This window comes from Elgaria multicarinata, chromosome 18, assembly GCF_023053635.1.
Source record: "Elgaria multicarinata webbii isolate HBS135686 ecotype San Diego chromosome 18, rElgMul1.1.pri, whole genome shotgun sequence".
Classification (NCBI taxonomy): domain Eukaryota; kingdom Metazoa; phylum Chordata; class Lepidosauria; order Squamata; family Anguidae; genus Elgaria; species Elgaria multicarinata.
This window is the reverse complement of record NC_086188.1, coordinates 12,272,928-12,287,579: the sequence shown is the minus strand read 5'-3', so window position 1 is coordinate 12,287,579 and position 14,652 is coordinate 12,272,928. Positions and strand designations below refer to the sequence as shown.

Here is a 14,652-nt window from a genome sequence, read left to right as displayed (position 1 = left end):
TTGTCGTACTGCTCTTAACAGTCAGAAAGCTTTTTCTGATGTCCAGCCAGAATCTGGCTTCCTGTAACTTGAGCCCATTATTCCGTGTCCTGCACTCTGGAACAATCGAAAAGAGATCCTGGCCCTCTTCTGTGTGACAACATTATTATTATTATTTCTTACCCGCCTGTCCCTCTGGATCGAAGCAGGGAACATGCTTACATATTTGGAAGCAAACACCGGAAGAGTACTCCTTTCTCCCCAGCATCATAATACCCGGAAGCATACTGGCTTTGAATATTTTTTATTTATTTATTTTATTATTGCATTTATATCCCGCCTTTTTTCCTCCAAGGAACCCAAGGCGGCGTACATAATCCTCCTCCTCTCCATTTTATCCTCACAACAACAACAACCCTGTGTGGTAGGTTGGGCTGAGAGTCTATGGGTTTCTATGGCCGAATGGGGACTAGAACCCGGATCTCCCGGATCCCAAGTCCAACACTTCAGCCACTACACCCCAGGGAAGCAAAGATTTTTTTTCTGGGTTTGGCTCTTTTATTTATTTATTTATTACATTTTTTATACCGCCCAATAGCTGAAGCTCTCTGGGCGGTTCACAAAAATTAAAACCATGAAAAGCATAAAAACAACCAGCCATTTAAAAACATGAATACAAAATACAATATAAAAAGCACAACCAGGAGCAACTGGGATTTCAGTGTGACATAGTACACACTGGCTTACTTAAGAGCTTTAGGGTGAAGAGATGGTAAAGAGAACGAAGCAGAGGCTGTTGTCTCCCTTGAATTACACACGTGCAAGTAGAGCGAATGGATGTTAACGCCTGTATCTCTGTGCGAAATGCATCACTGGTCATTGGTCTCTTAGGGTGTTGCGTTCGACGGACCCGGATCGCTTCCAAGTGATGTTCTACTACTTCGAGGATAAAGCTATTCAGAAAGACAAGTCGGGTAAGACCATATCGGTTCTGTTTTACCTAAGCTTTGCGTCTGGCCATAACTTCTGCTAACTTTGGTGTAGTTTTGCAAAAATGGTTGGGTTTATAGTATTGGTGGGGTTTCCAGAGCCATTGGCCTGGGAGAAGACTAAAGCCAGAAGAAATGGAAGTGGTGCATAACTGCTGGAAGGATATAAAGAGTAGAACAAAGCGATGTGGGGATGTGGGGTTTTTTAGGATAGAGGTAAGTGAATGATCCAAAGCGTTCTCCTTGTTAACTCTACTGAGAAAGCAATCTCTCCCAAAGTTACAGAGAGAGTTGGGTAACAATCAACAGGTCTGTCATTTCTTCTTCTTTTTAAATGCTGCGCTATTTCCTCCTTTCAGGTATGATGCAGTGTGTAATAGCTGTTGCAGATAAGGTGTTTGAAGCTTTCCTCTGCATGATGGCTGACAAAGTAAGTTCACCTGATGATAGAATTATTATTATTATTATTATTATTATTATTATTATATTTATTTGTATCCTGCCTTTTGCCCAATGCTGGGCCTCAAAGTTTAAAACATACATGTGTGGGGGGAAACAAAACCATAAACGTTTAAAATACACAACAAAATGATAAGACATTAACATGGATGGAGGGCCAGATTGTTCTCCAAAGGCCTGCCGGAACAAACAAGTTTTAGCCTGCTTCCGAAAGCCCATTAGGGAGGGAGCCAGCCTAGTTTCCCCGGGAAGAGAGTTCCAGAGCACCGGAGCAGCCACCGAGAAGGCCCTCTCCCATGTTCCCACCAAGCGCGCCTGTGAAGATGGTGGGACTGAAAGAAGGGCTTCTCCAGAAGATCTCAAAGCACGGGCAGGCTCATAAGGGAGAATACGGTCTTTCAAATAACCTGAACCCGAGCCAGAAACAGAGTACATGCAGCAGTCAACCAAAACGCAGAGAAGGTTTGCGAACAACCCTTAGTATAGAACTTCACAGTCCTGATGTACTTCTGTGCTAAGTTTATGAGCAATTAAATTAGCATCCCATGAAGCTGATTGGTGGGAGATTCAGGACAAATCAAAGGAAGGACTTCTTCACACAGCGCAGAGTTAAAATATGGAATTCACATCCCCAAGACATAGTATCAGAGGCAATTAGCCTGTATAGACTCGTTGCTGCGGAAGATGGGTAGGAGGCTGCTGTTGCATCATGTCCTGCTTGTGGGTTCCTGGTTGACCACTGTGTGACCAGAGTTCTGGACTAGATGGACCCTTGGTCTGACCCAGCTTGGTTCTTCTTACATTCTTAAGTAACATAAGGGAAAGATGCCAAGAACTTTCAAGGAGATGGTGTGAAACCTTTAAGAGGTAAAAGGGTGGAGTTCCTGCCTGTGGACGGTGTGAAGCCAGTAGGGACCAGATCTTCTCTGAGTTGCGTTGCTTGGGAATGTGAACCAAAGTGGGTGGTAAACTCCATTTAAGACTAAATATTGGCATGGAACAGCCATTTTTGTGGGGGTGGGTGGGGAATGTACAAATGGTGTGGCCCGTACCACTAACCCATTCCTTTGCAATCCATCCAAAGAAGCTTCAGAATGACCTTGGGCTTTGAATACTAGAAGAACCTTGTGCTGGCCAAAAGCCTTTAGATAGAAGGTTTTCTTGCTGATTTAGAGAAAATGTGGGTCAGACCTATACATTCTGGAATAGGGTTCAATTCAGATCTATTATCAGGCAGTGGTTTGGTGCTACGTGAGTGAGACCCGTGCAGAGTTTGCTCAGTTTGGATGTAATGGCAAATTGTGGTTTGCCACTAATCCCAAAATAAGGGAGAGAATTGGAGCATGGCAAGGAAAGAGGAGGGAGCGCATGAGCACACAGATCGTTCCCATAACGGCAAACCGAGGTATTACAATCCCACTACGCTGCCTTTCTGTTTCCTTTTTTATGTGACTGAAAAACAGTGACATTTTGGCAGGATGTGGAGTTATCCAATGGAGATTTTAGGAAAAGGAAAGGAACCTCTCATGCAAGCACTTGAGTCATTGCTGACTCCTAGAGGGACGCCTGCTTTCGCTGACGTTTTCTTGGCAGACTTTGTAGCGGGGTGGTTTGACGTGGCCTTCCCCAGTCATGGTTACCTTTCCCCCAGCTAGCTGGGTACTCATTTTACCAACCTCGGAAGGATGGAAGGCTGAGTCAACCTGAGCCGGCTGCCTGAGAACCAGCTTCCGCTTGGATCGAACTCAAGCCGTGGAGAGAGTTTCGGCTGCAGCAACTGAGAACTCATTACACTGCAAAGCAGGCACGAACACCAGTAAAGTAACCTTTACAGGAAGGAAGTTCGGCAATGCGTAGTTAGAGTAACGGCCCAATAATTGCAAGAATGGTTTTAGCGATCTGTGATGGAAATACAACACAAGTATGTTTACATGTGCAAGGTGCCATTCATTATTATTGCGATAGCACCATTCACTTGAATGAGTGAGAAGAAGGCAACAGGTCCCTGAGGCAAGGAGCTTACAATGCGAAGTGCTTATAATGCATTGGTTTGTTTACAACCCAAATCCCTGTGCATGTTTACTCAGCCGTTAGCCCCACTGTGCTCAGCGGGACTCACTCCCAGATAAGTGTGCATTAGAATGCAGCCTTAAGCGGTGATTTATCAACTTAAAACGATGGCAGCAACGGGGCTCATGATTCTGTTTGACGTGTTTAGGCTAAAACGAAAGAAAACGAAGAGGAGCTGGAGAGACACGCTCAGTTCTTGCTGGTGAATTTTAACCACATTCATAAGAGGATCCGACGGGTTGCGGATAAATACTTATCAGGCCTTGTAGATAAGTGAGTATTTAATATTGCCCTTATCGTGATGCCTCTTTTGCACCCGCTACTTTGGCAAACTGAAACAGTCGCTTGAATGCATTGCGTGAGGCCCCAGAAGGGGGTTGGACTTAATGACCATTGAGGCCCCTTCCAGATCTCAATGATTCTATCATTATTTTATTAAACTGAAGATGTGTAACTTCAGATTAATAACGTAATTCTAATATATGTTTGCACATCTAATCAGTTAAATGAAAAATGATTTCTTCTGTGGGCTATTGAAAAATAACTGGATCACTTCATTATCGGCCTTAGTCCCAGATTGGCCCCTCTGCCCATGTGGATGCAAACTTGTAGCACAAATTCATTGTTTGATTTTTGCGTATTAGGACACAATCCTATGCATGTTCAGACACAAAGATTCCTCCAGTTCCCAGCTTTCCCCAGCCAGCATCGCCCTGCTAGAATTTTTTTTCCTCCTAAACATCCATAAGATTGTGTCCTTAAGTTAAGTATTTTAAAATTTAGTAAGAGCTACAGGAAGGCAGATATACGAATGTCTCTTATCGCAGACGCATGTGCCCCTGTGGATCTGGAGGCATTGAAACAGTGACCCATGTGCTGCTGCATTGCCCTTTTTACTGGGATCCGCGCAGAACTCTTATTGAGCCTTTCCTACTGGGAAAGGCAGGCTGATCAGATGCCTTCTATATTGCTACACCGTGATATGACCGGCACCGAAACACTACCTTCAGAGCTGCCAACTTTTGTGCAGCAGCTATCAGAATCTCCCGGAAACTGAAATCAGACATCTCATAAACAACTGTATATAGCAGTTTCGTTTTTGTGCTTTTTATCTGGTGTGGTCACAGACTGTAACAAGATTGATTGATTGATTGATTGATTGATAGTAAGAGCTGCAGTTTCGTAGGGGCCCTTTTCTTTGTCTGCACACTTATCTTCTGTGTTTTCAGGTTTCCTCACCTCCTTTGGAGTGGAACTGTGCTGAAGACCATGCTAGATATCCTCCAAACTCTCTCGCTCTCTCTGTGTGCAGTAAGCCCTTTTTATATTACTCCTTTTGCTACTTGGTTATTACAAGGCTCATTTATAGAGTTCTTGCTGATTGTATTCATATTTTGCAAGAGCTGGGTGTATTACTGAAATACTCAGTAATGCTGATATTTCTTAGAATGTTATAATAAACACTGATTTTTGTTTTTAAAAAAATGCTTTTTATTTCAGGATATTCACAAGGATCAACCATACTATGACATTCCAGATGCCCCGTATAGAATTACTGTTCCTGATACGTATGAGGCTAGGGAGGTAAATGTTCCAAACTGTAAAGAAATGATTTATTTTACTGTCATCCTTTCTGGATACGTATGTTCTGGCTTCTTCTGCGCTCGGTTATAGCTGAGAGTGCCTGTTTAGTAAGGCCGGGCTCTTATTTCTTTTCTTCCCAATCAGCCTTCCATCCTCCCGAGGTCGGTAAAATGAGTACCCAGCTAGCTGGGGGAAAGGTAATAACGGCCGGGGAAGGCAACGGCAAACCACCCCCCTATAAGGCCTGCCATGAAAACGTCAGCGAAAGCTGGCGTCCCTCCAAGAGTCAGTAATGACTCAGTGCTTGCACGAGAGGTTCCTTTCCTTCCTTTCAATCTCCCATTGCAGCAGTATTGAGCTTCTTGCTTCCAAGACACAGAAGTATTGTGGGGAGGATAACTTTTACGCAATTGCATACGGTGGGTGGAACAAGACCCTGCTTTCTATGTCTACATGGCATGCCTCTTCCATCTCCCATGTCCAAGGCGTCCCCACACATAGACAACACATTTCTCAATGGTGGTTTTAGAACTCCACCGTGGAGTTTTTACACCACTGTTGAGAAATGTGTTGTCTGGCAGGAAAACTCCACCACACGGTGGAGTGGTTTTTTTCGGAAAACATCCCATGCAGAATATCCACGTTGTGCAGAGGAGAGTTCCTGCACAACTGTTGTGTTGCTGGCTGTGGGAAGTTTTCCGTTGTGTTGAGTGGACTTTTTCCACTGGCTACAGAGTTCCCTGGCAAGAGCGGCGAAAGGAGGGAGTGCCTCTCTAGGAGAGCCGCCGGGATTGTTTTTTTGCAGCAATGGCTGATGGGATGCGTTTGGGAGAACTGGGGGAGGAGAGAGGGTGGAGGAACTGTCAATCAAACATCACGATGGATTTTACTGAACTCCACAGTAGCCGACAGTCACACAGTGGTGGAGTTAGAACATGTTATGTTCTAACTCCACCGCTGGAGTTAGTGTTAGTGTTTTAACTCCACTAAGTGGTGGAGTGGAGTTTTCACACTGTGTTGACTAATGTGAACTGAGCCTATGGCTTATCTATGGGGGCCCGTGTTCTGTGATTTATGTCCCAGAGAGAATCTAGGAATCAACAGCAAAATCTGAGTTGACACAAGTTGGATTTTAATGCATGTATGTCTGATCTGGCTCAATGTTTGCTTTATTATTAAGCACAGGAACTGATTTACTGTGTGGGCTGTTTTATACCTCCCTTTCTAGAGTATAGTAAAGGATTTTGCTGCACGCTGTGGAATGATTCTCCAAGAAGCCATGAAATGGGCCCCTTCAGTCACCAAATCTCACTTGCAGGTAACTGCTGTGATCCCAGGTGTACTTAAAGTTTTGGTTTAGCCTTCCTAATGGCCAGGCTGGCTGGGAATGATGGGAGTTGTAGTCCCACACACCTGTAAGGCACTAGGTAGGCTTGATTATAATACAAAATCTGGTCTTGCTGTTTCTTAAAGGGGGACATACTCTTGAAGGGAATGCCTTTTGTAAGTCAATGCCTGCTAAGGTGGGTGTATCATCTAAAAGTAAAGAAAACATGCATCTCGTTTCAGAACTATTGTTTTTATCCCCTATGCAAATTTAATCAATAGAATAATGACAGGAATTGATATGATGACTGCATTAAAATTTCTTGAACCAGGTTGCAGCTTGGATCAGTGTGTGCGCGCCTTCTTTTACACGCCTGCAACGCCAGTTTTCCTCCTTCTGAAGGCACAAACGTTATTGGAGTGAGCCAAGCTCCAGCTAAACTTAAATGCCTGGGAATGGAAATGCACAGTGCCGTTTTGTGAGGCTCAATCCCTGTAAATACCGGCCAGGCTACATGTGACATTTTCCCTTTCTTTTTAGACCATGTTTAAGGTGTCTACTCTTATTTTGAAGAACAAGCAGCCATGGAGCCCTGAGCTGGAAAATATGCTCCCGACCTGGATCAGGGCCTCATGCCAATTACCTGCCATAAATACCTCCCCCCTGACTGCTACTTGCCTCCCAATGGGTTGATTGCAGAAAACAGAACCTTCAAGAGGAAAATAGCAGCTAGTGGTGTGGAGTGAATTATAAGCAGAAAACTGGTGCAGGGCTCTGATTTGGAGTAGAAGCATGTTCTGGATCTGGGCTTTACAGCTGCTTTTTTGTCGTAATTAAATTGGCCAGCTTAAGCAAGCTTTGTGTTTGTTTGGTTTTTTAAAAAAAGCATGAATAATGTCACGTATAGTTTGCAATCGAGTGGTCAGGGTCTCGACCTCCCTCCTCCCTCCCCGCAACCCCCCCCCCGCATCGTGCCTGTGGATGTTTCCTGAATGGGTAGTTCACTGCAGGGCCGTGGGGCAGCGACCCATGCCTGGAGGATATGTGAGGAACAGTTTGCAGTTTGAATATGACACACAGGGCGCACAGGCTGAGAGTTTCTAGTTGGAGAGAACTTAGAACTGGAGGTGCCTTCTCACGCCGCCCCCAGTCTGCTGCAAGAGTGCCTGTTTTGCTTCCGCTGTGCTTCCTCTGTATATTTATAAATAAACCAGACGTTGCAGGCAGTTGAAGTCTCCAGTGCGCTCTCGTATCCACTGAACCTGGTAGCACCGCCCCTGGGAAATTCCGCGACTCAGGGAAATGGCGAGCATATGAGAGCGGTTAATCTGCGGAGCGAGGCAACGGGCAGGATTTGAACTCGGCTTCCACTGAGTCCTGTCTTTCCCCTCCTCTTTCAGGAATATCTAAACAAACATCAGAACTGGGTGTCCGGCTTGTCTCAGCACACGGGGCTGGCCATGGCCACGGAAAGCATCCTCCACTTCGCAGGCTACAACAGGCAGAACACTACCCTGGGGGTGAGTGAGGGCAATCGCCTCTCTGGTCAAATAACCGGGGTTGCTGTGAGTGCTTTGTCGGTTTGGCGACCGTTTTATCTACCCGAGCCGAAATGCTTCGCATCGATGCAATGCTGTCAAGTTTCACTGCATGGAATGGATTGAATTCCCTGCCGCGAGACGTGATGGGTGCACGTTTGTGTGGCTTTAAAGGGGTTTATGGGGATGCATGGAGGGAGAGAGGTCTGTCAGCAGCTGTTAGTCATGACAGAGGAATGGAGCCTCCATGTTCAGGGGCGCTTTGCTGTTGAAAAGCAGTTGCTGGGAGGAGGGCTGTTGCCTCTATCACCCGCTTGTGGGCATCCTGGAGGCATCCGATTGGCCCCTGTGGGGAAATAGGATCCTGCACTGTGGGTCTGATCCAGCGTGGCTACTCTTCCCTTCTTAGGCTTCACATTCATTAAACTGTTGAAATCCTTTGGAGTGGCTGACATTTAGGTCAATATTGTTAGCCACAAATTGCAGATGGGGGGTAAACCTGCGCGAGACAGAGAGAGTGAGTGAGTGCGTGATTGCTTCTCAGCTTTCTGGCTAGGATCAAGTGTAATGTGTGTAGCGAGGGAGTGTCTTGCTTCAGGACACCTGGAGAGCTCATGGCAGAGGCAAAATCGGGACCGGGAACACCCAGATTCATAGCTCTGGCCCTGTTCAGGCAACACGCTAAACACGACAGTTAAGCATTTTAAACTAAACGTTATGGCTTAGCGTGTCATGTCAACCATGAATTAATGACCCTGTTTGGATGGCATGCTAAGCCATGGCGGTTAAGCATTTTGAGCCAATCATTATGGCTTAGCGTGTTGTGTGAACCATTCCCAACCATGGTGACTACATAACCCTGGTTTAAACATGCACACTCACCATTTGCTGGGAAAGGGTTAGCGGCCTAACCATGGCGTAGCGTGTTGTCTGAACAGGCCATCTGTCTCTTAGCCACTATGTTCCTGGTGATGGGGGCGGCAGGGGGAACCAGTGGAAAGTGAGAACAGGGTAATGCACCTCTTGTGTGTTTGTTTGTATAACTCCTCCGACGTTCCTGGGTTCCGCTTGGCACCTCAGATGCTCCTATATTTATAAAAACTTAAAATGGTAATTGTACGTTGTTCGTAGGCGACCCAGTTAACTGAAAGGCCTGCCTGTGTGAAAAAAGACTACTCCAACTTCATGGCGTCTCTGAACTTGCGCAATCGCTACGCTGGGGAAGTAAGTATTTATTTATTTATTGCATTTCTATACCACCCAATAGCCGAAGCTCTCTGGGCGGTACAACAGGCTTGAGTTCTGCGGAGCGCCCAAAGAGGCGAGGGTGTGTGCCTTGATCTGGATGTCTTAAAACTGGGTGCTTAAGTGATGTGCAGCGACGTGCGGAGCAACGGGACGCCTTGCTGCTTTGCAAGCCACCCCCGGGAGATCTCACAGGTTCATGACAGGATTTTGAAAAATGTGGGCGCTTGACAGTGGTGAGCACATTGAATGCTACTGCCATTCAAAAAGGATGTGCGGGGAATATAGACATCTCTTTGGCACACCTTAACTGTGCTTTAAAAAAAGCCTTATTAGCGAGAGAACAATTTTAAAAGAATTGGGTGGCTGTTAAGATGTATGTAACCTTTCAGAGGTTTTCCTGAGTCGTATTAATTGAGGGAAGGTCTCTTAACAGGTAGCCGGGATGATTCATTATTGCAGTGCCACAGGGTGCACGTCGGATCTCAACAAGCTCATGATCAAACATCTCAACGATGCGCTGGTTCCGTGCCAACCACAACAATACACTCAAGCCATGTTTAAGCTGACTGCATTGTTAATAAGTAGCCGAGGTAATAATGAAAGTGTGTGTGTGTGTGTGTGTGTGTGTGTGTGTGTGAGTGAGAGAAGGGGGGGGGAGGGAAGAGTAAAGAAATACTTTAAACTGATCTTTTTATTCATAAACGATCTTTTAAAAAGAAATTATGTCCAGTGGTCGATTGGGAAATGATTATTCATCTTTGTACCACAGCAACAAAGGTGACTACAATAACAAGTGAGACATTTTAGATATATAAGTTCATTTAAATATGTGGGTACCCTTTTATATTTGGACAGTTAGAAAAAGAGCGAATTATGGATTGAGTATGGCCTTAGCAGCTGCCTTTGATAATGACAGAAGTGGCTTTCTGTAGAGATGGTGGCATTGTCCAAAACTGATGTTGATCTAGAATAATGTTTCATGCGTTTCAGTAACATGGGATCTTGTGGTATTGCTGGATGTTGGGTCCAATTCATTTTTTTCCCAAAGAATTTATTCTCAGGACACAATCCTATGTGTGTTTAGATAGGGGAAAAAACTCCTACAGTGGCTGGCTGGGGAATGCTGGACTTTGTAGGAATTTCTCTGCCTACGCTTGCATAGGATTGTGCCTTAAATGTATTTACAATCCCTTTGCACAAATTGACTTAAACAACAATTGGGAGGGCGAATGTTCAAAGTGTTCATTGGCTGAATAGCATCTAGGATATAGTAGCTATGCTACAGGGACCAGATGTTAATAAGAAAAGTAAGGTTAAAATCTGTTGACGGGTTAGTAGCTCAGAATAAAAACACTATGTTTTGGGAATAGCCTGGATGATGTGATTTGCTTTTGGTCTTCGCATATAGTGTTTGACCAAATGTAACGTACTGCTTGTGCTTTGTTCAGACAATGTTTGTGTGATAAATATAAAAATAATTTTTAAAAGTCTGTTGTTTATTTTAGAACTTAAACCTTCACACTTTTGCTCCAAAGGGTTGATCAAGGTCAGCGTGCAACATAATAAATAAAACATTAAAAATGCACATTAAAGAGAAGTATGTATAATTGTTCCTTTTTTTCAGACACTGACCCTCAGCTCTTGCACCACCTCTGTTGGGGCCCTTTGCGAATGTTTACTGAACATGGCATGGAAACGGCCATTGCTTGCTGGGAATGGCTGCTTGCTGCTAAGAATGGGACAGAAGTGCCGGTAAGGAAAACCACATCTCTGGCAGAAGAGTCTTATTCCCCTTTACTCAGATGTCAGCCTGAACGCCTTCTGTTGGGCTTACTCTCTAGTAACCGCCTCTAGGATTGCAGCCCCAGATTTGTTCTCAAGGAGAAATCTGGCATGAAATCAGCCAACAAGCATGGTTGTATCGAAGAGAGACAGTGTGGTGTAGTGGCTAGAGTGATGGACTGGGAGTCAGGAAATCCGGGTCCGAGTCCCCACTCGGCCATGGAAGCTCACTGGGAGACTTTAGGCAAGTCACAGACGCTCAGCCCAACCTACCATATAGGGTGGTTGTTGTGAGGATAAAATGGAGAGGAGGAGAAGGATTATGTGTGCCGCTTTGGGTTCATTGGAGGAAAAAAGACGGGATATGAATGCAGTAAATAAATAAATGAACCATCTGTTGATTTGATGAGTCCAGTTTCCAGAACAGGCGATGTTAAAAATCTGGTACCGTCTTGTATTTGCATTCTTCCATCATTTCTTTTTCTGATATATTCTCATGGCGATGGGGAAGTGCTGTCGCCTTCTCTAGCTACTGTAGACAACTCGGACATTTTTTTCATTGGAAATGTCTTCCATCGCTTTTGTAGTGCACGGGTGGCCAAGCAGAATGTCCCCCAAATTTCCCAGGGAGTCGAATGTGTTATTGGCATGTGCTTGGTTAACTGCAAATCCAGGCCTAGAATTAAAGGAGCGTGTTTCCAAGTTCTCTTCGTTCTACTGTTCCCTCTGCTGTTAGAATAAGACGAAGGGCTGCAAGCTGGAAATAAAGTGAAGGTTCTTTTCTTCCCAGTTCATGCGGGAAATGTCGGGCGCCTGGCAAATGACAGTGGAGCAGAAATTCGGCCTGTTCTCTGCGGAGCGAAAAGAAGCCGATCCGTTAGCGGCTTCGGAAGAGAGTCAGCCCAAGCCGTGTCCCCCAGAGGTCACGCCGCATTACATCTGGATAGAAGCAAGTAGTCCTCTTCTGAAATGCTAGTTTCGCACTTAGAGATGGAGTTAAGTAGACATAGCCGAGGAGAGGGGTAGACTGTTGTGAATATGTGTTCCTGGAGACTTTCTTCCCCCCTTTTTCTTTTCTGTCCTGGTTCTCCGCATTACGGAGATCCCTCTAAGCAGAAGGCAGTGCTCTTGTGTTAACGGGAGTGCATAAAGAAGGTTAAGAACTAGCGATGGCAGAGGAATTCATCTGGTGGGGGGCGGCGGTGAAGCTCACCAAGCTTTAGTTAGCTTGCACCCCCACCCCCCCAGACTTCGGCTCTCTTTCTGCATCGAGTCAGACCAGGTCCTGGATTTTGGGGAGGGGGGGAACATAAACAGCAATTTGCGCAAATTGCATCCGTCGCAGCTATAATTTGCGCAAATTCCTTTTTCTGCCAGAAAACAACAACGAAATAGTTCCCCAGATTTCAGGAACGAGCCCCGGCTCGGCTTACAAATGCAAGCTGAGTCGGGGGCGCTGTGGGAATCGGTCGGGCCCAAAAAGGGCTGGATTCCCCTGCGACGGACTTCCCTATTAAGAACGCGAGTCCACCGGCTTAGACTCATCTGGTCTAGCATCCCGTTTCCCATGCTGGCCACCTGGACGTCTCTGGGAAACCCACAAGCAGGACTTAAAGGCAACCAAAGAATCCTTTTAAATAAAATGAAAGAAGGCAATAGGCCTCTCCTCTTGTTGCTCCCCAGAAGCTGGTATTCAGTGGCCAACTGCCTTTGAACCTGTTTGCTACACATAGCCATTGAGCAGAGGTGGCTCTGCATTTAGGGCAAATGGGACAGCGAACCTCAACCGTCCCCCACCCACTGGTGGCAGAGAGATTCCCCCCACAATGCACCTGCCCTGCCTTCCACCCTGAGTGACCCTTGTAAGGGTGGCTTAAGATTCTACCTCCTGCCACCACTACGATTGAGACCAGTAGCTATCGATCAACCTATCTCCTGTGAAAGTATTCAGATTTAAAATAAGCATGCAGCATTTTTTTTTTTTAGTTCTTTGGAGGGAGAGAGAAAGAGAGGGATCTAAATATTTATTTCATTTACGCAGTTTCTGGTGCAGAGGTTTGAAATCGCAAAGTACTGCAGCTCTGACCAGGTGGAAATCTTCTCCAGTTTACTCCAGCGATCTCTTTCTCTGAACATTGGAGCATCAAAGGGCAGCATGAACCGCCACGTGGCAGCTATTGGGCCACGTTTCAAGTAAGTGGGTGTCCTGATTTTTTTGCTGGGTAATAGTGGTGGTGGTGGTGGTGGTAAGCTGTAAGGATTTCAAAGACAGAAGGCTCAGAATTCAGACGCTTTAGTTTAACCTCAATAATACACACAGCCACTTGCCCCCATGACTTCTGGATAGCAAGGGTGTGAGCACACTCTTTCTCTTTGTCTGTATGGAAATGTAACATGGGAAAGGATGGAATTATGGAACTCACTACCACAAGATGTAGTGATGGCCACCAATTTGGATGGCTTTAAAGGGGGTTGGATCAATTCCTGGAGGAGAAGGCTATCAATGGCTACTAGCCTTGATGTTTATGGGCTACCTCCAGTATCAGAGGCAGTAATGCCTATATGCACCAGTTGCTGGGGAACATGGGTGGGAGGGTGCTGTTGCACCCGTGCCCTGCTTGCGGGTTCCCGGTCAACAGCTGGTTGGCCACTGTGTGAACAGAGGGCTGGACTAGATGGACCCTCGGTCTGATCCAGCAGGGCTCCCCTTATGTTCTTACGATGAAAATTCTTTATTTATTGCCGTTTTTATGCGTTAATTACTTTTGAATCGCTTAGGCTGCTGACGCTGGGACTGTCCCTGCTGCACGCCGATGTGGTTCCAAATGCAACTATTCGCAATGTTTTGCGAGAGAAGATTTACTCAACGGCTTTCGATTACTTCAGGTATTGCCGTTTTTCTCCTCCTTACCTCCGAAAAGGGAGAATTAAAACAGAGAATCCAAATGGGCCCCTCCTACCCTCACATACTAGTACAATAACAAGACGTGGCAATCCTACATGTTCATGTAGATTGCCCTGAAAGCACACATTTAAGAGGGCTGCAAGTTTGGTGGCTTTGTCTGGACGTAACAGTGGTTTAGCGTTTCATGAACAAGCTTTGGACTCGTGAGTGCCTTCCTCCTCTTCCTTCCCTGGAGTGGCCACAAGGAGGAGATTGGAAGATTTCACTTCAATCTCTAACTAGTTAGCATTTATCATTATGCCTGAACCCGATAGTAACCTTTGTTTTATTGAAACAAGCCAACTTCAAACCATGGTTTCCCTAAACCAGGAACGGTAAACCTGTGGCCCCCTCAGATATTGCTGGACTCCAAACCCCAAACCCCTCTCAATACTTGAGAGAGCGCCTCTCCTTATATATGCCTGCCTGAGACCGTAGATCTGTTGGAGGAGCCCTTCTCCGCATCCCATCAATGCAACATATACGTTATGATGGGACAAGGGAGAGGGCCTTCTCTGTGGTGGCACCCCGACTGTGGAATGCCCTCCCCTCGGAGGCCCGATTGGCGCCAACATTGATTGCATTTCGACGCCAAGTAAAAACATGGCTTTTTAACAAAGCCTTTGATGGTTAAACTCACTGGCACATTGTTTTAACTGTTTTAACTGTATCTATTGGAGAAGAGAAGATTGAGGGGAGACGTGATAGCACTCTTCAAATACTTAAAAGGTT

General features: G+C 45.6%; 1 protein-coding gene across 1 annotated transcript in view; it reads left to right on the top strand.

Moving 5' to 3' along the window:
- Window positions 1-14,652, top strand: part of PI4KA (phosphatidylinositol 4-kinase alpha) — a 93,044-nt gene that overhangs the window by 48,076 nt on the left and 30,316 nt on the right. Inside the window, exons 23-35 of the mRNA XM_063143880.1 lie at window positions 871-953; window positions 1,328-1,398; window positions 3,646-3,770; window positions 4,727-4,808; window positions 4,998-5,081; window positions 6,310-6,399; window positions 7,809-7,928; window positions 9,078-9,170; window positions 9,628-9,784; window positions 10,819-10,946; window positions 11,767-11,925; window positions 13,018-13,169; window positions 13,755-13,862. Of these exons, the coding sequence (XP_062999950.1) occupies window positions 871-953; window positions 1,328-1,398; window positions 3,646-3,770; window positions 4,727-4,808; window positions 4,998-5,081; window positions 6,310-6,399; window positions 7,809-7,928; window positions 9,078-9,170; window positions 9,628-9,784; window positions 10,819-10,946; window positions 11,767-11,925; window positions 13,018-13,169; window positions 13,755-13,862 (1,452 nt within the window). The remainder of the gene's footprint in view (window positions 1-870; window positions 954-1,327; window positions 1,399-3,645; window positions 3,771-4,726; window positions 4,809-4,997; window positions 5,082-6,309; window positions 6,400-7,808; window positions 7,929-9,077; window positions 9,171-9,627; window positions 9,785-10,818; window positions 10,947-11,766; window positions 11,926-13,017; window positions 13,170-13,754; window positions 13,863-14,652) is intronic.